Source organism: Grampus griseus (assembly GCF_964374135.1).
Source record: "Grampus griseus genome assembly, chromosome: 12".
Classification (NCBI taxonomy): Eukaryota; Metazoa; Chordata; class Mammalia; order Artiodactyla; family Delphinidae; genus Grampus; species Grampus griseus.
This window is the reverse complement of record NC_139006.1, coordinates 69,251,668-69,277,718: the sequence shown is the minus strand read 5'-3', so window position 1 is coordinate 69,277,718 and position 26,051 is coordinate 69,251,668. Positions and strand designations below refer to the sequence as shown.

Sequence of the window (26,051 nt, the reverse complement as noted above, 5' to 3'; positions counted from 1 at the left end):
TGCAATCAGAGTCCTAGAAGGATAGAGCAGCAGTATTTGAAGAGTGGCTAAAAATTTAATAGAACTAAAATGAATTGAAAGATACAGAAAGCCAGCATACACCAAGAATAAATAAAAAGAAATTCACATCTCCAAACATTATAGTAAACCTGTAGAACACCAAAGAAAAAAGAGATTATTTTATTAAAAGTAGATAGAGATAAAAAGATAATCTAAAAAGTCAGACGCTGAGGCACAAAGATGTTGAAAGACCAACTTAAGGCCACAGAATAAATAAATAGCAGAGCGGTGATATACCCCTTGCATTCTCACTTAAGAAAGTGTACTTTTTACTACTTCATTTTCTCTTTTTAAACTGTCCCAAACTGTTTACTTTACTTTTCTTAACCTTTTTTTTTTTTTCTAACTTTTCAGTTGTCCAATGATTTCTGGCTGAAACAATTACAAGGATTATTAGAAACTTTGTAAAAATGTATTATCCAAAAAAGTAATATATCCCTTCATATGAATTTTAACTACCTTACCAGAATACTGCATGTAGAAAATTCTATAGCCTTTGATCCTAAGCACTAAATATTTGCATGGTAAATAATTTCTGACATTCTTGCTCCAAGTTATTGTTTTTGATAACCCCAACTCCCTGTTAAAAATCCTTGTTAGGGAATTTTCAGATGTCAAGAAATCTAAAACTAATTAAAAGTCCTCACCAGGAAGAAAATATTTTTAAACAACTTTTATTCACGTTTGTACACTTTATTTTTATCATCCTTTCTTTCTTATATCTGGAAAGGATATAAACTTGAGAACAGACCTACTCCAATCCAATGCTGACCCACACTTTGGTGCCTTCTAGAAACATTCTCTATGTCCTGCAAATTATAAAATGTCCACAAGCTTATATCTGATTCTTAATCTTGAAGGCAAAAGGGGAACGCAACAACAATGGGAGAAATAGGATACCCATCAATTTAGTCACTGTGTATGATATCCTTAATCTCATCTCCAAATCTTCATCTACAAAACTGTAGAGATTAAAACACACCTAATCCATTGTTTTTAGACCCTACAGACTGGCCAGAGGAAATGGACTTCTTCCATTATCTGACATTCTTAAAGACCTATCACTTTGAATTTCTAGTGTCATCCTTCCCTTAATCAACTTGTATGGAGAGTTCCTTCTAGTTCTTTACAACAAATACACTCCCCAGACCAATTCCCTGCTGGGCCTCTGCCACACAACTCATTCGTTCAGTACTTACTGAGCACCCTCTGTGTGCCAGGCATTGTGGTAGGTTCTAGGTATACTAAGAATCATTAATTGAATATACATTGCTTTGGTATTTTTTTTAAATCAACTTATCGAATGGTACATAGTACTTCAGTCAAAGACATACATTTTTAGCAGGCAATAGAATTTCTTATAGCTATTTCCTAATGAGGTGAATTTCTTGAGCAACTCCATAGTTCATAGAAAAAACCTGCTCTTTGGTACAGCACACCAATGATTTGGCCACTCTATTTTTTATATAGTCATATATATCTTCCTCCCAATGTTTCCACAATGAATGGAAAATGTACTAATGCTGACCATGATATTCTTTTTATTGAAAAGCAATATAAAATAGCTTTAGAAATAAGAGGAAGGTAACATTTTACATTATTTCTGTTACGAATATTTTTATGCTTTGTGCCAGAATTTACTTCCCATAACTATGTTTGCTTTATCTGGAACATTTTATATTGTGTTTCTACATTATTGAAAGTATTAGTGTTTAATTTAGAAGAGCTTAATAAACTGTTAATCTGAGAACATCTTTCCCTTTTTTCTGAGCATGCTTATTTATGTACAGTGTGGAAATCTGATCCTGTTCTCTTCCAATCAGCCAACAGTTCTTTTTGTACCTCTTCTGGTAGTTCATAGAAAACTTCAGGATCAATGTCAGAAGGAAAAGTAATTTTCTCTTTGGTAGAATCTTGCTCTCTATTTTCTGTAAGTCCTTCATGAATAAGGACTGTTGCCATCGGTTGTTTATGGCTGTCTGTAGTGCAGTTTTTGGAGAAAAGTTGCTCACTCTGCACATTTGGAAATGAATGGAAAACAGATACAGCAGGGTCTGTTTTTGAAAAGTGGAATCCTTGAGACTCTTTAGGTCCTTGACTCATTAGTTCATCTTTTAAGTTACTGTCTATATAATGTGAATAATCCTTTTGGCTAGACACATAAGAGGAACTACTGCTATTTAAACCTGATGTTCCTGGTTCACAGGGAGATACAGAGGATATCTGTTTGGTATTGGATAAATGATCCCTAGGATTTAAGGAACCATCTTGCATTTGTTTTGTAGAAAAGAAAGATAATACTCCTCTAGAAGCACGTAATGGACAACTCAAACTTCCTTTCCCTTGAACTTTTTCTCTAGATTTTCCAGAAAGGATTTCTTCTTGAATATCTACTGGAAGCTGCTTAAAGACCTCTTGGTCAATACCCGCAGGAAGTGAGGAGAGTGGAAGTTCGTTACTGTCTTTTTCTTTAGAAAAACTTGTAGTATCTGGTGGAGACTCCCCAGTTCTTGTACTTTCAATTTTTCCAGTTGGTAGAAAATCCCAATTTGTTTCCTTGTCTTTAGAAAAATCCTCCATATGAGTGTCTTTCATTTTCTAGAATACAAGGGTAACAGAAAAATTTAGATGACTGATATCTTTTAAACATTCATGCTGCTGAAGTGTGATTGTAGCTATTATCCGACCAACATGTTTCTATCCTACTCCATAACTTCAATCCTTTTGGCCAGTTCCAAACAACTAGAAATGATCAATCCACCACAATTAGTCACACAACTGTGTGGCTCTTTACTCACGATTCCAGGAAGACGGCTTCCTTCCTAGAAAGCACTGAGCCAGAAGGTAGGTATGTACTGGAAACCTGGAAAGGACCTTAATCATGTATTCAAACTTTCAATTCTGTGAATAAAAAGACTGGTGGCCTATAAAAATAAAATGATTCACCAAGGGTATCTAAAACATATGTATATGCACAGATAGCACCAAGGGCTGGTTTTCTAAAATTCCCTATTTTTGAAGTGTAACATTTAACAGAAAGAAAAAAAATACTTCTATGGTAAAAACACAGTATCATTATTAAGATGTAACACTATTCTATATTTACATGAAATAAAAATTTTAAAACACCTTCCATTTTAATTTGCCTAATTTTCCCTCTAGTTTCAAGCACCATAAAAATGTACAGATAGTCATATATAATTCAGGAAACATCAACACATTAGTAACTTCCAAAAAGTAAAAGGAGAAGAGATTTGGGTCACTGTTTTTATTGAGCATGAACTGTGTGCCAGACATGTACAAGGTACTTTCACTTATGTTTACTCTCTAATACTACTGTGGATGAAAGACCTTTAATTCTCATTCTACAGACTAATTAAAAAGTAAACATCTTTTTAAATGTCAGTTAATATACAGAATAAAAAGGGTCACCGAAAAAAAAGTAATTAGAAGAGGGCACTAATTCAGTATTTCCATAACACTATTCTGTTCTCATTATAAGCTTAAATGTAAATGAAAATATTACTAAAATTATAATGACTGATTAAACAATAAAAATAAAGCAAATAATAAAAACATTTAAAATTAAGAGTTGGACTTCCCTGGTGGCGCAGTGGTTAAGAATCTGCCTGCCAATGCAGGGGACACGCGTTCGAGCCCTGGTCCGGGAAGATCCCACTGCAGCGGAGCAACTAAGCCCGTGTGCCACAACTACTGAGCCTGCACTCTAGAGCCCGTGAGCCACAACTACTGAGCCCATGTGCCACAACTACTGAAGCCCACGCACCTAGAGCCCGTGCTCTGCAACAAGAGGAGCCACTGCAATGAGAAGCCCACGCACCGCAACGAAGAGCAGCCCCCACTCGCTACAACTAGAGAAAGCCCGTGCGGAGCAACGAAGACCCAATGCAGCCAAAAATAAATAATAAATAAAATTTATAGATAAATAAATAAAATAAAATTAAGAGTTAATTGTAGGCATAAACAATTTAGTAAAAGATGATTATTTTTTAAAGCATTTGGTAAACAAAAGTTTGCATTTTCTTTTAGTCATGTGAAAATATGACTAGCCTCTGCCTCTCTATTGCCACACTCTTAATTTCTACAGTTGTAAAATGAGGAGTCATATTCTATCAATATTGCTACCAGAATTTTATGTAATTTCAAAACCAAGAAAATTTAAATATTTGAACAAAGACATTTGGCGGGGGGGGCGTCACTGGTAGCTTATGTATAAATTGACAACAAGATTAGATTTCCAGTATTTGAAAATATTTTCATGTGAGCTAATCATCATATTCCTATATACTGTTATAAAATGTTTTAACAGTTCCAAAACAGAGAACCTCTATCAAGGTTTTCTCTTTTATCCAGCGATGTTTATGTTTTATTCTTAGGTCACAGTACAGTATACTTAAGGCTAGAAACCATAATATGAAAGGCACTATTACAAGTAAGTCATTCAAATCATATCACCCAAAAGAATCTCTAACTTATATCAGTTAAACACAAATTTATATCTCTAAATTTAACCATACAAATCCAGTAACAGTGTACTTACAAAACTGTGCTTGCCAGAGCGTGAAGTTGTTGATAATGATGGTGTTAAATAATAATCAATAGTCCCTTTCTTAGCAGTATTTAGGGCTTTAAGGTTGCAGAAGCACACACTTAAAAGGGTAAGATGAAATGGCATCTTCACATTCACCATATTTCGAAAAAGTTTCATAAGTACATCAACCATTGGGGTCATCACATCATAATTTCCTAAATAAAACGTTTAAGAAGACAATATCTAAACACATTATATCATAATTGATATTAAGAGCTTAATCTAATTTATATTGCTTAGATTAAGAAGTTAAAATCCTATAGATATCATTGGGACATCTTGACATTATTTACTGAACTGGGACAGCTCAACACTAACACCAACTGCCAAATGAGTTAAAGTTTTCAGAAGATTTGAAATATGGAACTTTTAGTTACGGGAGAATGATGAGGTCAGAAAATCTCCCCATAAAATTAAAATAAAACTGAACAAAATGGTCAAAAATAATCATTCTGAGATTCTGGAATGAACCAAAGGCAAATAAAGTGAGAAGCATTGATTTATGAAAAGCTGCTGGAACTTAGGTAATGAAGTGGGGACAGCAGCCTTATTGGTTGGAGTTGCTTGTATCCCCATTTACACAGTGCGGTTTGTATAGTAGTTTTACCAGGATGAGGCTGGCTGTGAAAGCCGGAAGCTTTGCTGCCAGAAAGGACTGACCTGATTTGAGGTAGAAGGCAAAAGCCCACACCCAGCAGTGTTGCCAGAAAAATGAACAAACTTGGTAGGAAACAAAGGAAATCACATAGCTCTTGAGCCTGGGGTGGCAACTGTGGTTGGGATGAGTGAAAGATCAATGGACCAGCCATAAATTTAACCAGGAGATCTGGAAATGAGAGAACCACAGAGGGACTAGATAAGCTCTCCTCACAACCCCAACTGACTGAGAGCTGCACACACAGAGAGGAGCCAAGCTTTCCATATGTCTCTCACCAGAATGGCAGCAAGTATACCAGGGGAGGTGCAAGAGGGACGAGCCGAAAATAAAGGCCAAGGCAGATTTGAAAAAGGCCTAAATTTTGAAAGTGCTCTCCAACCCAAGCACTTGTCTGCTGACAGAAAATGAAAGCCTTCCAGGCTGTTGTATTTGAGCAAACCTTTGACCAATTATTGTCTAACCACCAAACTATGCAGACACAGGGTAATCTCCTAAGAAGACAAAATTAAAAATTTAAATTTAAATTAAAAAAAAGAAAAAAAGTTAAGCAGAGAGATCAGGGGCAACACATCACAGGGCAGGTAGATTCTGCAGCTTAAGTCCAGACAGGTTACAAAGAAAGAAAAGGAGAAAAAAGCCCACAGGGAAAAAAAATCCAAATCCAGAGTTTCTAGAATACATTATCTAGTCCAATTTTCAACAAAACATTACAATACATACAAAAAAAAAAAAAACCAGGAATGTGATTCTCACTCAGGCAGAAAAAGCAGTCAATAGAAACTGACTTTAAGTTCAATTTAGCAAAGACTTCAAAGTTGCGATTATAGATATTTTCAAAGAATTAAAGAAGATCATTTTAAGGAATTAAAGTAAGATATAATAACCACTACCAAAAAAGAGGGAGTCTCAATAAAGAAACAGAATCAAACATACAAACAAAACAAAACAAATGGAAATTCTAGAGTTATAAAGTATAGTAACCAAAACAACAAAATCACTAGATGTGTAACAAAGTTTTGAGGTGACAGATGAATCAGAGAACTTGAATACAGCTCAAAAGAAACTATCTAATCTGATAAAGAAGAAAAAAAGTCTGAAGAAAAATGAATAGAATTGCACACACCTATAGGACATTATTATCAAGCACACCATCATATGTGCAATGAGAGTCCCAGAAGGAAAGAAAAAGAAGAGAGAATATTTGAAGAAATAAGAGCCCCAAACTCCCCATATTTCATCTAAAAATTTAGTCTACAGAATTAAGAATTTCAATAAATCCCAAGTAGGATAAACACACACACACACACACACACACACACACACAAAACCACTTAGATATACCATGGTCAAACTGCTGAAAAAGACAGAGAGGTAAATAACTCATCACATAAAGGAGAACAACAATACAACTGTGCCTGGTAACAATTTATTGCCTCTCAGCTACAAATCACCCTTCAGTAACTGCTGTGTGATAATGCGTTGGACTCTAAAATTTTTTTTACATTGAACTCAACTGTTAAGTTTTGTCAGTAGAGAGAACTGGAGGACCATTAAAGGAGAAAGGGTGTTTCTCTTCCTGGTTCCGATGTACTGTCATTTACCTTTTCTTGCTCCCGTAACATGGTCTGTGTGCAGTACATATGTGTGGAAATATCCAATAGTGCTGTGCCATACCACGTGTGTGTGGAATGCTCAGTCCCTCAGCAACCTCCAGCCCCAGTCTAAGCCTAGTGACCATGTTACCATGGCACTAGCAACTCAAACACTGCACATACCAGGCCTGTGCCATAAACAGCACCCTGACCCTTCCTGCATACCCACCTAATAGGCTTGACTTGCATATGCCACAGAAGGTTGTTTCCTCCAGCTCTTCCTGTGCAGGCACCATACCCTCCACCTTTGCACTAGCAGAAGAATGAAGATTCCTTCAGCATAAACACCTACCAGTCTCAGCTTGCCCACATCCTGGAGGATTGTTAACAGAAGCCCTCTCAACATGGACACCTGCATACCCCAGCTCATGCGCTGCTCTGCCAGTGAGCAAACTCCCAATATCCCAACACCTCCTGTGCATCCACCAATCAGCCTCAGCTCATCTGTAGATCAGAGCATGGTATTCTCTTTGCCCAATAACTATGGACCAGCTCTGGGCCAGGTAACTCAAAGGATTTCTCTACCATTCAGTGTTCTGCAACCACACCTTCTCCTTGAGGGTAAGAGGACTCTCTTTTGCCCTTCCTTGGATACTTTTTCTTAGCGCTCGGGTACCTCTTAGAGTATCTTTATATCTTTATAGTTACTCCCCTATCATAATTTAGTAATTCTTTGAAACTTTCCCTGTTCAAATTTCTGTGTGGTTATTCTCTCTTGATTGGAACTAGTAACAGGAATCTCTCCTGATTAAGCTATTAACAGCTGCCTCCTCATCAAAAATAATGAAAACCAGAAAGCAATGGAATACTATATTCAAAGTATAGAAAGAAACCAGTAAAGGATTACATATCCAGACAAACTGTCATTCAAAAATGCTATTTTGGAGAAGTAGTCCATACATTTTAGTTAAGTAGAATGGTTTGATAGTGTTGCTCAACTCTTCTTTTCAAATGCAAACAGAACATTCTCCAGGGTAGACCATATGCTAGGCAACAAAATAAGGCACAATATATGTAAAAGGATCGAAGTTACTTTAAGTATGTTCTCTGATCAACTAAAATCAAAATGGAAATCAACAAAAAGAAATTTGAAAAATAATCAAATATTTGGAAATTAAACAGCAAATTTCTAAATAAGTTTAAGGGTCAAGGAGGAAATCACAATGGATATTAGAAACTACTTTAGCGTTAATGAAAAAGAAACACAACAAAATTTATGGAATGCAGCTAAAGCACTGCTCAGAAGGAAATGAATAACTTTAAACTTGAATTATTAGAAAAGAAGGTAAGTATAAAATAAATAATGTAAGCTTCCATCTTAAGAAACCAGGAGTGGAAAGGCAAATTAAACCTAAAGCAAGCAGAAAGAAGGAAATAACAAAGATCAGAGCAGAAATAAATGAAATAGAAAGTAGAAAGACAACTGAGAAATCAATGACACCAAAAGTTGAATCTTGGAAAAGATTAACAAAACTGATAAACCTTTGCTAGAATGACCAAGGGAAAAAAAAAAAAAAAGAATACACAAATTACCAAAATCAAGAATGAAAGAGAGGACATCACTATAGACCCTACAAAAATTAGGATTATAAGGGAATATTAACAACTTCATGACAACAAATTAGACAGCTTGGATGAAATGCATACATTCCTAGAAGATACAAATGACCAAAACTGACTCAAAATGAATAGAAAATCAGAATAAACTTATAACAAATAAAGAAATCAAATTCTTATTCATAAAAGAACAAAGCTAGAGAACTTACACTACCTAATTTCAAAACTTACAACAAAGTATCAAGGCAGGGTGGAACTGGTATAAGGATAAACATATAGATCAATGGAATAAGAAGGTCAAAAATAAACCCTTACATTTATGGTCAATTCGTTTTTGACAATGGTGCTATGGCAATTCAAAGAGGAAAGAACATTCTTTTCAACAAATTCTGTGGAACTGGATACCCACATGGAAAAGAAGGAACTAAGACTCTTACTTTACACAACACATAAAAATTAATTCAAAGTGGATCTAAGTAGAAATCTTAAAACTATAAAATTTCTGAAAGAAAACATAAGAGGAAATATCTATGACCTTTGAGTTAGGCCAAGAATTTTTAGATGATATCAAAAGTACTACCCATATAAGAAGAAAAAACAAAACAATGAAATACCATTACAGTCATGAGAATGAGTATAATAAAATAAAATGACAGTACTAAATGTCAGTGAGAATATGAAAACACTGGAACCCTCTATACTTTGTTGGTGAGAATCTACACTGTTATATTCACTTTGAAAAAAAATGTGTCAGTTTAGAGTTCAACTTTACCATACAACCCAGGAATTCCACTCCTTGTAATCTACCCAAGATGAACAAAAGCATATACTTGCCCAATGACTTGCACACAAATGTTCACAGCACCATTTTTCGTAACAAATTTTTCTAACAGTCAAAAACTGGAAACAATCTAAATGCCCATAAAGAAGTTATCTCGTAAAAAAAAAAAAAAAAAAAAAAAAGTTATCTCGTGCTATATAATTAATTACCATAGTTTTGTTTTCTCTGGAGTTGGGAAGCATTCCTAACCGAGTTTTTTACTTTTAATATCTATTAAAGAACAACAAAGTTTTCTAGTGAAAATTTCATATAGAATAAAAGTATTTAATAGTTCACTAACTCCCTGTGAAGACTACCCATCTTTGGATCATATTTCTAACTCAAAGTTTGTTTTTTTAAGAGTTCGACCTGCCAATTAAATTATCAGAAAATTAGTCCATTACCTATCCCTAACTTCTGAATTATGTGGGATGGAATTGGGCACTGACGACTCTCACGGCTATAGTGCTTCTCAGATGAATACCGACGGATTATTAATCTTATTGTATGTGGCTTCCTTCCATCTTGGCAGACTCTAAAAATAAAGAGAAAGAGGAAACAAGGAATTAGAAAAAGTATTATCTAAAGTTTTTTTAATGGTCCAATATACCTCATTTACCTAAAGGTGCCAGATTTAGTAACTGTAACAATTATAAATACAGTTGATAATTAGGCAGTAGGCAATAATGGTCCCTGAATAGTCCAAGCAAACTTCACAAAGTCTACATAATAAAGCTCTGAAACTTAAATAAGGCTCTCAGGCCTCATGCAGAATTGAGTGCTATCAGAAAAAGAAAAGAGATAAGATATAATAATAACAAGCCATTTTACAATCCAAATCCAAAACATAACTAAAAGCAACATATTAAAATCAGCAGGAAATTTAAGAAACAGAGAATCATTTACTGACAGAAGCAAATATATAAAAATTGACAATTTTTTACACACGTAAAAAAAATAAGATTACCAAAAAAAAAGTTTTAATGAGATTATTTCTGTCAAAAAGCACTCCTCAAATAGATCCAAGGGAGTCAGTAATATCACCATTATATGGCTTTAGAGAAATAATGTGAAAGGCTAATTATATACTATGTTTAGGAAGGTAAGTACTTGTCCATGCATCTTAAAAAGTGTTCCATCCAAATAATCTTGGTTTTAGTGTTGAAAACAAAACTTTTAATGACATGGAAAATCCGCTTATAAAGTAGAAAATCTAATTACTAGAGAAAATAAATGTCATCAAAGAATAACATTTTCCTTTCTATATGTGTCACAAACATAAAATACAAGTATTATTAAACATACTCAAATTGATTTTGAATTAGAAAATTTGGATTTTTGTAGTAAACAATTTTTTTCTTATTGCTTTATCACAAAACTTCTTGACTGCTGCTTTATTAAGATAATATCTTAAATGGTTCCTGTAAACATGTTACTAGTTTAAACATCTTCCAGTTCTATTAAGTTAATATGCAACTCAGAGTGCAATTTGGTTCCTATAACTAATTAAGACATACTAGAAAAAGGTTATACTCTAAGCAATCTTAAGACCAGTGCCTAGGGAATGGATTAATGGACCAGTGCCTAGATGTATGATTTTATACCTCTTACATATCTATAGTATTAATTATCATATGCTTGAGAACATTCACACACACGCACAATTATTTTTTTTGCCATTTACTTAGATGGCATTATACAACTCAGTCACTGATACAAGGGGCCACTATGTAGAAAAGGGAATGCCAAGCAGAGATAAGGAGAAACGGTTAATAGTTATTTCACAGGTTTAGAGCATCTAGACTCATTTCTGGGTTGATGCTTCAAATAAGAGAACCTATAAAATGTATACTTCTTGTGGTTTCTCTACGTACACAACTTTTTCCAGTGACCAGGCATTTCACAGTAGTCTTATATTTAGCTGAAACAAAGCAGATAACCCAGTTTCACTAGCAATAGTCACAGGCTCAGCCTGAGTCATATCACTGAAGCTGGGTCATATAGCCAGCCAGTTGCATGCAGCAAATGATGAGCTGCGCAGCCCTGCTCAAGACATGGGATTGCAATGCATTTTGCATGACTGCGAAGTTGAAGGAAATATCACTTTATCAGTTTTCTGAGAGTTACAGTCATCCAAAAACCATTTTCTCTAGTCACATTAGCCATCCTAGCATCATTACAGAAGCACACCTACCCAAAACTGTTAGATCCCTGACACCTCACTTTGAGAAATCAAAGAAATGGGAGGAAAAGAAATGGAGTACTGAGAAATAGATATATGATGGCAAAGGAGCATCAGAAAACTAAATGTCTTGTTCAGTTTATGCAATGCTATTTGTATACTCATAATCCCAATTGACACTCCTCATGTATTTATAGGCCAGTAACCCTGCACATACCCACAATCACTCTCACTGCTCACACATAATCCCATTAAGCTATTCCTTCATCTGACTCCATTTTCTTGCACATGGTCCGAGGCACAGGAGATAAAAGGGTTCTTCTGCTTTCTCCATCAATTTCCTATCCTCAATCATCACAAAGTTTATAGGTGCCGTGATTCTAGAGATACCCATAAAACTCCCTTAGGTTAATGATCAGCAGCTTAAGATCCACAGTAAACCACAATGTTACTAAAATTAAGACCAATGGAAGTAGATGAATTAAATTTAGTTAAAAACATCTGTTACTTTATAATGATCTATCTTTGTATGTTTAGTCTCCAGTTAATCGGTAAGTTCCAAGATAGAACATCAAGTATTCTTTCCATGTACTATACACAGAATCTATAAGATGATACAGCAAAATGGAAAAATCACCTGTTCAAAAGACTAGCAAGTAGCTCTTCAATCTTATTTTTAGCTTCAACTTCTGATGAACATTTTTTAAATGAATCTTCCTCACTAAAGGACTACCAAAGAAGCACAAATAAGGATTAATAAAAACCCAAATAAACATCTCCAATTATCAGTGTATATGTTAAATAAATATTCAACACATTCTTTACTAACTTACCTCATGTACTTAGTTTGAGCCATTTAGTTCACTTTTATATTAAATCTTTTTATCTGCAAGTTATTGTACTCCACTAGAAAGTGCACTGGAAGTCAAGAAAATTACAAAGCTCTAGTACCAATGCCACGCTTTATTGTACAATTACAGTGAGGCTCTTAATCTCCTAGGACTTGAATCTGAGTTTAACCTTGGGCAAGTTATTTAACCTTTCTAAAGTACAGTATCTTCATCTTAAAAAAATAATGGGAGGAAGAGGGAGTAAGGGAGGGGGAAAAGGTATGAACAATAGTACTAACTACCTGGAAGACTCACTGTGAAGATTAACTGGGATAATGTATATATTATTATCCCTCAGGAAAAAAATTCATCAATGTTATCTGGGTGATTATACCTTTCTCCATTTCCTAAACCATTAGACTACTCTGAAAACAAGATTTTTAAAAATTAAAATATTTTGCCTACTGTATACAATATAGGCTATTAAAATTAAGTAGTATTCAATCACAGTGGCTAACTTGAGACTTAAATACTAATTCTTAGATTCAATTTAAGACTATTTATTAATCCACTATAATAAATAGCCTTCTCATAGGAAAGGGATCATGTACTAACCTAAAAAGCAAATTAGAATAGTAAGAACACAGCAGTAAAACTAGAAATCTTTACCTCAAATAATGTGACAACCAGTATTCAGTTAAAATGAACATCATCGCCACGTACCTGGGGAGGTCCTGAGGGGGTCACAGGAGAGTTATCCTCTCCAAAACTGAGCTTCTGGATACGCTGAGCAACTGAAATTCCTAATTCCCTTTCTAATATTTTGGATGAAAAGGTTTGAAGATCACGCACACTACTGATACCCAGTGCTTCCAGACGTTTGGTAGTTTTATAGCCAATACCTAAGCAAAAAGAGATGCATACGGTGTTACAATAGTTTTTCTCTTTAAAATTAGCTAATTAAAATATTATAAAGATATCAACCACGTCTTTTGATACCATAATTTGTATTTTGCTAAGATCAAACTTTATTAAAAATTAGGTTGTTGTTCTGCTCAAGACCTCTGAGTTATGAACCACCTTGAAAACCTAACAACCATAGTATAATATAATGAATAAGGAGACAACCAATAAATGCTGTCTTGATATTGATAAAATGAAATTTTTACCACCTGTTACATAACAATGTGGAAGTATTGAAGAATCATAGTTATTATCCATGTGAAGAAAGACTGTCACTAGAGCAATTAAAATGCATTACCATTTGCTAATTATTAGCTAACTTGACTGATTTCTATACACAATACCACACATTTATATCTGGAGGTAGGAACCATCCCAAATACAACTTCGAGCCAGAAAGCAAACAAACGAATCTTCTCATTAGCGAAACTCCTATGACAAAGTTCTTGCACTAAAACTCAGTCATACTTTACCACAGGAAAAAATTTAATGCTGTGATAAAGGACCATACGTTTCCAGGTTATAACTTTCATAATCATATTCAAACTATACAAAAGTAGGTAAAACTAGGAAAATACTTTCATATATATAGATTCCTAATATAGATTCCCTCCAGAAAACGTCAGGTTTTTTGGTTTTCACCAAGAGCCAAGTACACAGGCTCTAAAAATTAATTACACGTAGCTGTAATTTTTAAACTTAAAGAAATACAATAAAACCAATATATATTTTTCAAATATATTTGTCTTACCTGGCATTTTCTTTATGTGGTTCAAACTATGAATGAGATCTTGAGAACTTTCAGGTAGTAAGAGTGTTTGCTGATTTGGTTTAAAGATGCCAGACACTAATTTTGCCAATAATTTATTAGAAGCCACTCCAGCACAGCCTGTGAGACCCAACTGATTATACATGGCTTCCCGCATCTCAGCTGCAATCTGAGATCCAATAAGTAGTCTGATGTGCAAGATGTCATGCAGGTTTATAGCTATAAAAACAGCCAATGTTGTTAAAAGTCACCATCACAAATTTTAATTTTCTTTTTAACAAATGAGTTTTAAAAAGATAAAGGGCTTAATCTATATCCAACCCCCCTTCCCTACCACCATACTGCTACACACTTAACTAATCTCTCTTGTCCTTCACAGGAATTCTGTAAAGTAACTACCACAAGTAAATTCCAAGGCCTGTGATAGCAAATGCATACTGGGAGTGCTGAATGATTAACAGATTACAAAAATTGATCACATAAAAAATTCCGACAGACATTAGTAGAACTTTTACTCATGTTTATCTGGAAGTAAGCATAAAAGTAAGTGTTACATTAATGATAAAGCTAACATTGCAGCTTTAAAGATCTGAATCTAAACTTTACACACCAGTGGTATGTGCTATTAAAAACAATTTTGGATTTGTATACAGTTTAAGAGATCTTTTATTAAAAGTATAAGGAAATTATATAGAAACAAATTTTCTTAGGTGTGAAAATGACATTAGAGTTATATGAGACAGTCCTTATCCTCAGGAGTATTTACATTTCAAGTGTTATGATGTCTGTAATAGTGGCTCAACAATCTATCAACCAATCAATAAACAGCAAGATAAAGCAAATGTGGCAAAATGATAACAATGGGAGTATCTACAAGGAAGGGCATAATGACTGTTCTCATTATACCATTCTGTCAACTTTTCTGTAGGTTTAAAAAAAAAATTAACACAATCTTACGTGGAGGAGAAAGAAGAATTCATGAAGAATTAGATATTTTAGGATATAAGACCTAGCTCTCTGCAATATGTTCTAACAAATAGAATCTAAGTTTGCTTTAAAAATTATACAGAAACACATTTGGAACCTTCTTGCTACCCAGACCTCGTAAGTGACAAAAGAGCACAGGTACAAAAGACACATAAAAGCTTCATATCTTCTTCTAAGGCAGAATGGTAGCTCTACTTCTTTTCTTCTTTAATATCAGGGAGGTGGATAATGACTGGAGATTGATCCACCAGCACTCAAAAAGGGGGAATAAGAGAAAGCACATGCTGCCTGAAACCTATGAGCAAGTATGTCAGGACAAGTCTTAGAGAAAAGCAGAGTAGCTTGCCTTCTACGTGGTATGATTTGGAAGTCACCAGCAGTCACAAGATGTTTGAAAGCCTAATTAGATATTCAGTAGAGTTGATTGCAGCTTATTTTCAAATGCAAATAACCCTGGAAATACCATCAGTCATTCATACTTTAATACGCGAAGGAGAGGAACCATTCTGTTTTCTTGCTAAGAGTTGGCAAAGATTATTTGAACTGATTAAATATGAGCTTGCAAAATATGGCAGGTAGCCCTGGACAAGCTTCCACAAGGGCTAACTTGGGAGGGTCTTGATGCCTTGGGAGAATAGAAGTGAACAATCAAAGAGGCAGCAAAGGCAAATTTAGTCTACCTAAAATTTTGCTTAAAAATGGTTTTAAGAAAATCAAAAACTACTCTAAAAAGCCAACTCCTGTAACTTAAGGATGACCTAAAGAGTCATCCTCTTTAAAAACGATAACACAGGGACTTCCCTAGTGGCACAGTGGTTAAGAATCTGCCTGCCAATGCAGGGAACACGGGTTCGATCCCCACTCCAGGAAGATCCCACAGACCACAGAGCAACTAAGCCCGTGTACCACAACTACTGAGCATGCACTCTAGAGCCCGCAAGCCACAACTACTGAGCCCGCGTGCCACAACTACCGAGCCCGCGTGCCACAACTACCGAAGCCTAGGCACCTAGAGCCCGTGCTCCGCAACGAGAAGCTACCGCAATGAGAAGCCTGCGCACCACAACAAAGAGTAGCCCCACTCACAACTAGAGAAAGCCTGCGCACAGCAACGAAGATGCAATGCAGCCAAAAAATTAAAAAATAAAATAAAAACCGTAATACAGGACTGTGTCAGAGAAATGAAAAGTGCACAAAGCACTGAGCTACATGTCATCAAAATACGATTTTCTGCCTATTTAATATGGAATATCAATACCTGATTTTAATCATCTTAGACTGCTGAAATATGGCTAATATATCCAACAAAAGCCAGAATACTTTCAGAAAGACATAATCGACTCTCTGAACTGACTGAACATTAAGAAATGTAGATACTTTTAGTTACTAAATTGAATGAATAAGAACCCACTTACGCTGATTACCGTATACATGACCCGACACAGTCAGTGCTGACGGTTCATCCCTTTGAAGCTGCTCTAGTCTCTTCTCAACCATTTCTGTTAGATCCACAAAATTTTCATCAAATCCGAGTCTCTCAACAACTGGACTAAATTCTTCCAACAACTCTAAATTAAAATAACATTGGAGCACAGATGTAACTGAAGTTGTAACTAGAATAGATTTAACTCTTTTATGCTTAAAAAAATAACAAAATATGTTGTTAAAGGTTTTACATATATTCACAGTCCCATAATATCTTTAATAAAGTCCTCAGTTAACTGGGATTTTTTTTTCTGTACCACATTCTGAGTAAAGGCAATATTTTCCAACAAAATAAGTCCAAAAATAACATTTCCTGGGCAGATGCTCATAGCAATAAATTTCTCAATCTCCTATACCTATAATTTCTCTATCTGTAGTACATTAAACATCAATGCTTACAGTTAATTATGATCTTGAAGCAGTAGGTCAAAGAATAAATTATAGTCTGCTTAGAAAAGTAAAAACAAGTAATAATATATTCTAGCTATGTTTTTCATAAGAATTTTAAAACGGCAAAACAAAATAAAATTTAAAATGTCCAGTTAATACTAATCCAAAGAGAAAAGTTACTTAATTTTCAAAATATACTACAATGCAATACTTTTTGATTAGTCACCCTCCAGCACATTCCTTAAGGGCAGAGATGGCCCATGACTTACATGTATTTGAATGCCCAGCCTCTAACAGAATGCCTAGTCCATAACTCAAACGTTTACTAAATTGAGCTGAACCAGGATTTGAAATAAGTTCAAAAAGACTTATCAATTCTCATTTTTAGGATTAAAACTAATAATTTGAAATCATTAAGAAGAATTTTCACTTCTCTCTGAATCACCTATGATACCAGCTGGATGGCAGAAAACAATCTATTAGCCTCTTATTATATAAAAATGCATAGGTTCTTAAAGTCCTATAATATGAAAGCTCTGTTTTATTGATGCCAACACTGATAACAGCAGGAAAAAACAATTAATAAAGACAACAGTGTGATCTGGTAACCACCAAAAATCACTTTCAACCTACCTAGAGAAAACCATATACCTACTCTGAGGAAAAACTGACAATGTGTCTGACCATATAAAAGGATTCTTTTGAATTTCCCTCATCAATTTCTGCTTTTCCTCCCCAAAAGTATATACCTGATGTCCAGCAGTAACAGATAGAAAATAAAATTTATCAAAACAATACTATATAAAAAACAAAGAACAAGTTAAGTGCTAAGGAGAAAAGCAAATTAAGTACCGAATCATGCACAAAGCTGGTGGATCACTGAATATTGATTGATTATATTGGTTCTATTACTAGGTCATAGGAATAAATCACTTATCCATTCCTGAAGTTAACCTCTTTTTTGCTGTCAACTTGTCAACTCCATAAACAAGAGGCATTTATTAAACATATGATTACACAAGGCCAAAGAGAGGAGTTATAATTAGAGAAAAAACTATCTAGACAAAAATGTAATACTGTAGAATAAAAATATGAAATAAACAATAAGGTTATACATCATAAATAGGTCTGAAATAAATTCAGTATAGGACTATTAGGCTATGTTCCTATTTCAACTCAGATAATACCATGAAAAAAATTAACAAAATAACATTTTATTGATGCATAAATCATACTTAGAATATTTATTGTTATTATATTAGTGCATTTTTAATTCTTTCAAGATACTACTTTATAAGTTAAGAATCAGCATAAAAACTAAGATTTACTCATTGAATTTCCAGTAGATATTTTCACTGTGAAGAGTTGCAGTGGCACAGAAATCATAAGAGAAAGACTGATAAATCTGACAACATAATGTCAGACAATACACAAACTGGAAAAGTAAAAAACATGAAACACAAATTGGAAATACATTTATAACACATGACCATCAAAGGGCTAATTTCCTTAACTTCCCCAAACAATGACACAAACCAATCACAAAACAGAGGAGCAATCTAAATAAAAACGGGCCCAAGTAGAAAGGCCATTCACAGAAAACATATATAAATGACCAAAAATACATGAAAAAATGCTCACACTTACTTATAGAGAAATGCAAATCAAAACAATGATTTACTATTTTTTCTGCCTATAGGCAAAATCTTTATGAATATCTAATACTGTCATACATACTAGCAATATGTTGGGACAACCTCAAGTGCAACATATAGCAGTATTTCTAATGCAAATTATCTTTGATCTAGCAATTAAACTTTAGGAACTTACTTTAAGGATATCTTCATGAAAGTATGTGAAAATTTCTGTATGAAAATGTCTACTGAAGCATATATTTGTAAGAGCAAAAAGTTGGTAACAGAAATAATCCCTCACTATCAGGGAAGCCACATAATTTACAAGATATCTTTTGAACAAAAGGAGGTGCTATTAATAACTACATAGGGACAATGGGCATAAAGTGGGACATACTGTCTTCATATCAGTAAAGGAATGGTTAAATGTTTGGGACAAAATACAACAGAATACTGTGCAGGCACTAAAAAGAATGAGGAAGAGCTATACGAATGAGATGAAAGATCACCAAGAACAAAGGCAAGATGCACACTGTCTGTATTATATCACCTCTTCTATGTACAGTAAAAATTAACTTCTGAGTATTCAGATACACACACATAATTGTGCACATTGTCTATTCACACACAGACATATACACACATGTGGCGGAAGGGGTTTGGGTCATTGTTTTACACATATGGAAAAACCTGATACTGGTTTTTGCATCTTGCCTTCTACTCACTCAACAAGGCATATCTCTGTGAGTCAAACAGTACAGCACCAATTCATTCTTTTTAATAGCCATATAATATTCTATTATAGAGAAGTCTTAGTTTATTTAGCCATTCTCACCCTGGTGAGCAATTGTTTTCATTCCATATTTTTAGCAATTATGAACCATGCTACAAGAAACATTTTTGTACATACACATTATTTTAGTTCTATTAGATAAATCCCCAGCAGTGGTATTATTGGGTTAAAGAACATAATAGGTATCTTTAATTTCAAAACATGTTTCTAGATTGCTTTCTTGAAAAGGCTGTAATACTTTGTTTCTACTTTTTCTCACATTCTTATTTTTAGTACTAATGAATTTGAGCATTCTTTTTCCACATTGTTTAATTTGCTCTTTTTGTTAATTGCCTATTCATATCCTTTGTCCATTTTTCTTAAGTTTCTTTTTCTTGTTAATTCCTAAGAGCTCTTGGATATTATATTTAATGCTTTCATCTGAAAACTGCTACAAATAACCAAAGAACAAGTAAACAAAAACAATAGCAGGGCTTCCGTGGTGGCGCAGTGCTTGAGAGTCCGCCTGCCGATACAGGGGACACGGGTTCGTGCCCCGGTCCGGGAAGATCCCACATGCTGCAGAGCGGCTGGGCCCGTGAGCCATGGCCACTGAGCCTGCGCGTCCGGAGGCTGTGCTCCGCAACGGGAGAGGCCACAACAGTGAGAGGCCCACGGACAGCAAAAAAAAAAAAAAAAAAAAAGAATTTACTAAAACAATAGCAAACAAGATAAATAAAAAGCTGATCCTTATACATTTTAAAACTGTATATATTTGCCATATGCCAGTACAACACATGGTTTCATTTTTCCTGTAATTTACTAAAACACTAAGATTCAAACCCAAACCTTAGTAAGGGGGAGTTTATCTACACTGAAATATTTAATATATACATAAAATCTAAGAAAAAAATATACTCCTTATCTTTGCTAATACTTCCTAACAAATTGGTTTTTAATTATGTTAATCAAACATTACAGAAGCCTCTCTCAACTCCCATTAGTGCATTAGAGTACAGCATATTTCTTCATAGTTTATTTAAACTTGGCATTTAAACTTATAATTAAAAATACCTGGTTCTTTTTGGTTTATCTTCTCCCATTTTCTCACTTAAAATTTTTTTTACATTTTCTCATATTTATGTAAACATCAGCGTGACAGAGTTCAAATTCCTTCCAACTATACATTTTTGTCACCGTTACTCATAATATATTAAGTCATTCTCATATAAATTTTTTTTACATGGGAAAGTCCCAAAATAAAAGGAAACTGACTTATGGATTTTACATTTATTAAAAGATTCATGTAGTTAACAGGCATCCTATATAAAAATTAATGCTGAAATTATATTGCCCATAATCTGTACCTGTAACGTACCTGTAACCTTATATGACACCTCTCTGTAACGAGTCAAATCTTCTCCATTAACTAATACTAGCTGTGGACACTTTTCTTTTGCATCTCTGACATTCATAAGTTTCTTAACTCCAAGTTCCCTAGCTTCATAGTTGCAGGTAACCACCAAAAATTTCTGCTGAACCCCTATAAGAAATAAATATTTTATGAGAAAAATATTTTATGAGGATTAAAAATAAAATTTAAAATATAATTTACTTATTCCATATTATAGTTGTAATACCATGTTTTGATAAGAAGAAAAAGCTCTCAGTTAAAAAATACAGCCTCCATTCATCAAAGCTCTATGAAGTACAATTTAACAAAAATTAGCACAAACGAGCAATTCTATGAATTCTGCAAAAAGATACAAATAAAATCCTTCGAGGATTTTTTTCAAACAATACAAAACCAAAGAATTAACTCTATATAACTTTATATATAACTCTAGGCCATGTTTTACCAAAAAACAAAGCAGATGAAAATAACTGAGTACAATTAACTACCGGTTGCTGCTAGAAAAACTAACTTGTCTTCTGAGTAACTTTCCAATGAATATAAAGCAATGTTCTGTTACAAGTGCCAACCTACAGCAATTACTAGGGATCTCCCCCAATCAGTGTTCTAATTATTGAACTGTTCTTCATAGTAATCTTCAGAAAAGATTATAGAGAGTGAGGTGGCATTATGAGCCCCCTCCTTATCAAAATGATTAAGTTATGATCATCTACAGACTGTTTAAAAATTCTAGTTTTCGGTAGCTTAAAATTGCTAAAATTATTTGCTTTTCTCTTTACACAAGTTGACTACTTGTTTACCACTATTAAAGTAACGTTCATCTAAAATATGTAAAACACAAATATGTAGATGGGGAAAAAAAGGTTATGTCCATTCCCCTAATGTAAGACATTTTGTTTCTAAAGTGTTGATACTATAAACAAGGCAAAGAAACATTATTTCGTATATTTTTGATATACCAGATTATGCCCAAAAATAGAAGCACTGGGTCAAAAGTAATAATTTATGATTCACCAGTGAACTATGTAAAAAATCAGATTAGTAACTTCCTTAACTAAAAAAGTAGTCTTTTAATGCAGGATTAATGGACTCACCATTATGTCACCAGCCCAAGTTAAGTAGTCATATATTTGCTTAGTACAAATGGAAGACTATGCTGCTTTCTCCTAGAAACTTTCAGCATTATATCCCTCACTTCCTGGTAATCATTCATTCCTGCATCTTAATTACACAATACCTTTTTACTAATCATTACTTACAGAACATCTTGTTACCATGCTACTAGTTAGAAATGCCTTCAGAAGAAAATTGAGGTCCCCTAATCCTAACTCCTTGACAGCCTTAATTTTAAAGATCCTAGACTGACCTTGGCATACCAAAAACTAGTCATCAGTCATCCCTCTGTTCCTTAGTAAATCAACTAGGCTGAGTTGAATTGGGGACTTATCAAAACCAAAATACACACCAGAGGGAAGCGGCAGGTGAACCAAAATTGCTCTTTATGCTTTTACTAAAAGATAAATCCTTACTACATGCATAAAATAAATTTTTAGAAATTTAAATTACTTTCCCAATTTAAGATATAATAAAAAAAAGAAAGTTTTTTTAAAAAGCCAACATAATAGTAAGTAGATCCCCAATGTAAAATTTCTCTTTGCCTTTTAAAGATACTTATGATTTTATGGAAAATTTGTACTGTATGCCTTAACATTTTGGGTTCTGTTCAAAATCCAACTATTTTGTCGAATGTTACACAATTCAAGAGTTAATTTCAAAAGTGAGAGAATAGATGACAACTTCCATTAAAATTAATAAAAGAGATTGTTCTTGAGATAAGACGGTTGTAAAATTTCAAACATTGAGAAAAAGACTAAAAGTTTATCATGGTCTCTCTGTTCATCCGTTTGGTGAACTATACTACTTGTGTCACATTCACCATTTATTAAACGATTATAAAGTTTACACCTGTAGTGAAGCAAAGACTACTGTCTATAAAGCGTCACAGAACTGCTTCCAACATTTATTAATATGGTTAATAAATCATAATAAATAATGAATCCTATTATACAAAGAAAATAGTATCAAACTCCAGAATTACCTAAAGGTTTGCCCTTTAGTTCTGGATGTGAGATCATTTCTACTTGTGCGTAAAAGCAATCCAGATCCACGTGTACTATGACTCTAGATGAAGAGCTTCCTGCTGGCACCACTTGATCATGGACTGTGGCACAATATGCAAAGAAACATAAAAATACATTCAGGCAGCTTATCGCCTCTGAGCAACTGCCAGCCCCTTAAAACATGGCAACTGAGAAAGAAGAATGCAGAGCGATTTTTAAAGTTTTTTTCCTGGATTTATCACATGTGTCAAAGCATCTAAAAATTACAAAGACATGAGAGAAACTCCACCCACAGTATAGTCTTCAGTCCTGTTTACTTACTATTTCTTTGTATACTATATTTTTCTCAGGATAGTAATAAATTTAAGGAAAAAAAATTATCAATAATGGAAGATTGCAAGAGGTAATCCTAGGACTTGGAAGTTTATGGGAAAATTTAGAGAAAGTTGCAAGGGGCAGAAAAGTTTAAACACTGATCTTTCAACCAACTTAAAAAGTATTCTAAGTGGCATGTCCTTAAATTAAAAAAATAATCTGAAATACAAAGCAGCACAAGACAGAACCTATGGGTCCCGATGGACTACATCTAGCTCCCATATGATATCAAGATTAGCTGGTTCAATGCTGAATACCCAATACCTAAAACAGAGACTGGCATATAATAGACTACCAATGAATACTTGCTAAATTGCAAGACAGAGTAAATATTTCCTGGATTTTAAAAGTGGTTCATGTCTTGAGGGAAGGGGCAGAGGGATAAGACAGAGGAGATTACAGCTCTTAACACCAGTTAAAAACAAGGCAGGCTAAATGCAATGTGGTTTTCTGGTTTGGAGCCCGGAACAGAAAAAAATTAAGTGGGAAAAAAACTGGTAAAATCTGAATAAAGCTTGTCCTTTCATTAATAGTATGCCAATGTTACTTTCTTAGTTTTGACAAATGTATCACGGTGATGTAAGATATTAAAGTTAGGAAAAGCTATCTGTGCATCTCTCTGTAAATCTAAAATTATTATAAAATTTAAGTTTTTTAAAAAGGGGGCGGGGGTCTAGGAGGCAGGGAAGGAGAGCCTTGGCCCAGGCCCGGGGATTGGCGCGCTGCAAAGTAGGGTCCAGAGGCTGGAAGTGGGTCACCGGAGAGGCGGCCACTGCAGACGTGCCTCGTCCCCGGTTCCGAGCTGCGCCGTCCCTTCCCGTCTGGGCTGAGCCGGGGCCCCAACCTTTGCCAAACGGGCGACAAGTTCCCCCGCTACTGCAACCTTTAGGCGGCCGGGGACTCTTCCGCTTTCACTGGGCTGTTTCAGGGATTACAAATGCAACCTCGATTAACCAACTGACGCGCCCACCCTACTACTGGTCAAAAAATCCCTCTCGGGATCTTGGCCTCAAAACACCGGGCAGCGAAGGGCAGCTCTCTCAGCGGAGCCCGGAAGACGAAAGGACCCGAGCCGGGCGGGACGGTCGCACCCCAACGGCCGCCGCCACTGCCCCGGGAGTCCTCCCGCCCCGCGCTGCTCATTTACACCAAGGGAGGCCGCCGGGCTCCTCAGGCCCCAGCGCACCCGGCGAGCTGCCTGCTGCCCACGTCTCGGCCCGCTCCATGCCCAGAGCCGCGTCCTCTTCCTCGTCGCGGTCGCCTTCTTCCTCAGGCTCCACCCCCTGCTTCTGCGTCCCGCCCCAGCGGCCAACCGCAGGGCAGCTTCCGACCGCTTCCGCCCGGTCTCCAGGGAAGCCGCTCCGGGCTGGCGCCTGCGCGGTCTGCGTCGACCCGCGGGCTGCTCCGAAGGACTCGCCGGCTGGGAACCCTCCAGACCAGCGTGCGGGGGTTCCCTCCCGCCCAGCAGTGAATGAGAGATTGCCTTACCAAACAGCTCATTTTTTTCTTAAGGTCTTCGGAGTGAGTCCCACACCACAAATTTTAACTGTTTATCTTTACTTAGAAGCCAGCCTGTTCTCCTGATAACTGTTAGCAGAATTGCTAACCCTTAGACGCTGAATGATTTATGCTGATGGAGTTGGGGGAAAGGATGGAAATTATGGTGACAGCAAGGCGACCATGTAAACTAATATGATTAGCAAGTATGTTAAAGTTTGCATTTTGTTTCTTTGGTGTTTGATTCAAAGATACTGTGACAGATTGGACCCCTGAATTTTTAATCATTTAAACTGAATAGGATTTTGATACATGAGCTTTGGAGTCTGGTAAAATTCTCAATCCAGACCCTCCAACTTGCTAACTGTGACTTTGGGCAGGTTAAATAACTGCTCTGAACCTGTTTCTCCACTGTTTAAAAAAAAAAAAAAAAAAGGTCTTGAGTGTATTGGGATTAAATGAAAGAATGAAAACTAACATATGCTTTAATATTCCAATGAATATAAAACACTTGGGACATGGAAGGTTAGAAGGTGCTCAAAAAATGTTCATTCTCTTTGCTTTCTGTTAAGATGCCTTTTGTGCCTGTGTGTGTTTCTTCCAACAGAAAATTTGGAAATTTCTGTGCGTGTGAATGAATATATATATATATATATATATATATATATATATTCACACAATTATTTTGATTTTTTTTACAGGATTCTTTCATAAATAGCTTGTGAAAACTTTGAGAAACCCATTAAAGGACATGCTGATGCATCCATAAAGAAGGAATAACAGGCAGAGCTGGGGCTCGGTGGTTTGGAGACCAGGTCTTCCTCTTTGGGTATTTTACTCTTAGACATCTGGACCAGTTCCTTCAAACTCTCCAGTATGGGATCTAAGACACCAATTTAAAGCTATCCTGCTTTCTTTGCGATTGCTATTTGCTAAGTCTAGATAAAGTACTTTTGAATTAAGTGCCTCTTTGGCTATCATCAAGGGTCCAATTACTTGTAGACAACTAAGGTATTTTGTTTCAATTCCTCCATGTTGAGAATGACACAAACCAGGGAAATACCATGGCAGATTAAAACAGTTCCTTTATAAGAGCCCTAGGGTCACTAACACTCAACAGCTTGACTAAAAGTGAACCAGCATTGAAAAACAACACACATAAGCCCTCTTTAATTGAATTTATTTCCCTGTCAATTGTCAAACTGAAGAGTGACTTTAAATTTAGTAGAAGAATAGACAAATGGAACCTTGCAACCATAGGGGAGCGAGCCAGG

The 26,051-nt window shown here is 35.3% G+C and overlaps 1 protein-coding gene across 4 annotated transcripts; it reads right to left on the bottom strand.

Moving 5' to 3' along the window:
• POLI (DNA polymerase iota) lies at positions 1-24,542 on the bottom strand. Of its 4 annotated transcripts, none has more exons than XM_082667734.1 (10): positions 24,467-24,542; positions 22,884-23,006; positions 20,750-20,914; positions 16,506-16,658; positions 14,086-14,322; positions 13,095-13,273; positions 12,179-12,270; positions 9,764-9,894; positions 4,622-4,827; positions 1-2,658 (listed from the first exon to the last, which is right to left on the bottom strand). In XM_082667734.1, the coding sequence occupies exons 1-10, from the start codon at positions 24,504-24,506 to the stop codon at positions 1,837-1,839; spliced, it is 2,148 nt and encodes a 715-aa protein (XP_082523860.1). In that variant the 5' UTR covers positions 24,507-24,542; the 3' UTR covers positions 1-1,836. The 4 variants fall into 4 exon arrangements, with proteins under 4 accessions (XP_082523860.1, XP_082523859.1, XP_082523861.1 ...); XM_082667733.1 differs by having other exon boundaries at positions 24,428-24,516; XM_082667735.1 differs by lacking the exon at positions 22,884-23,006 and having other exon boundaries at positions 24,428-24,522.
• Positions 24,543-26,051: the final 1,509 nt, after the last annotated feature.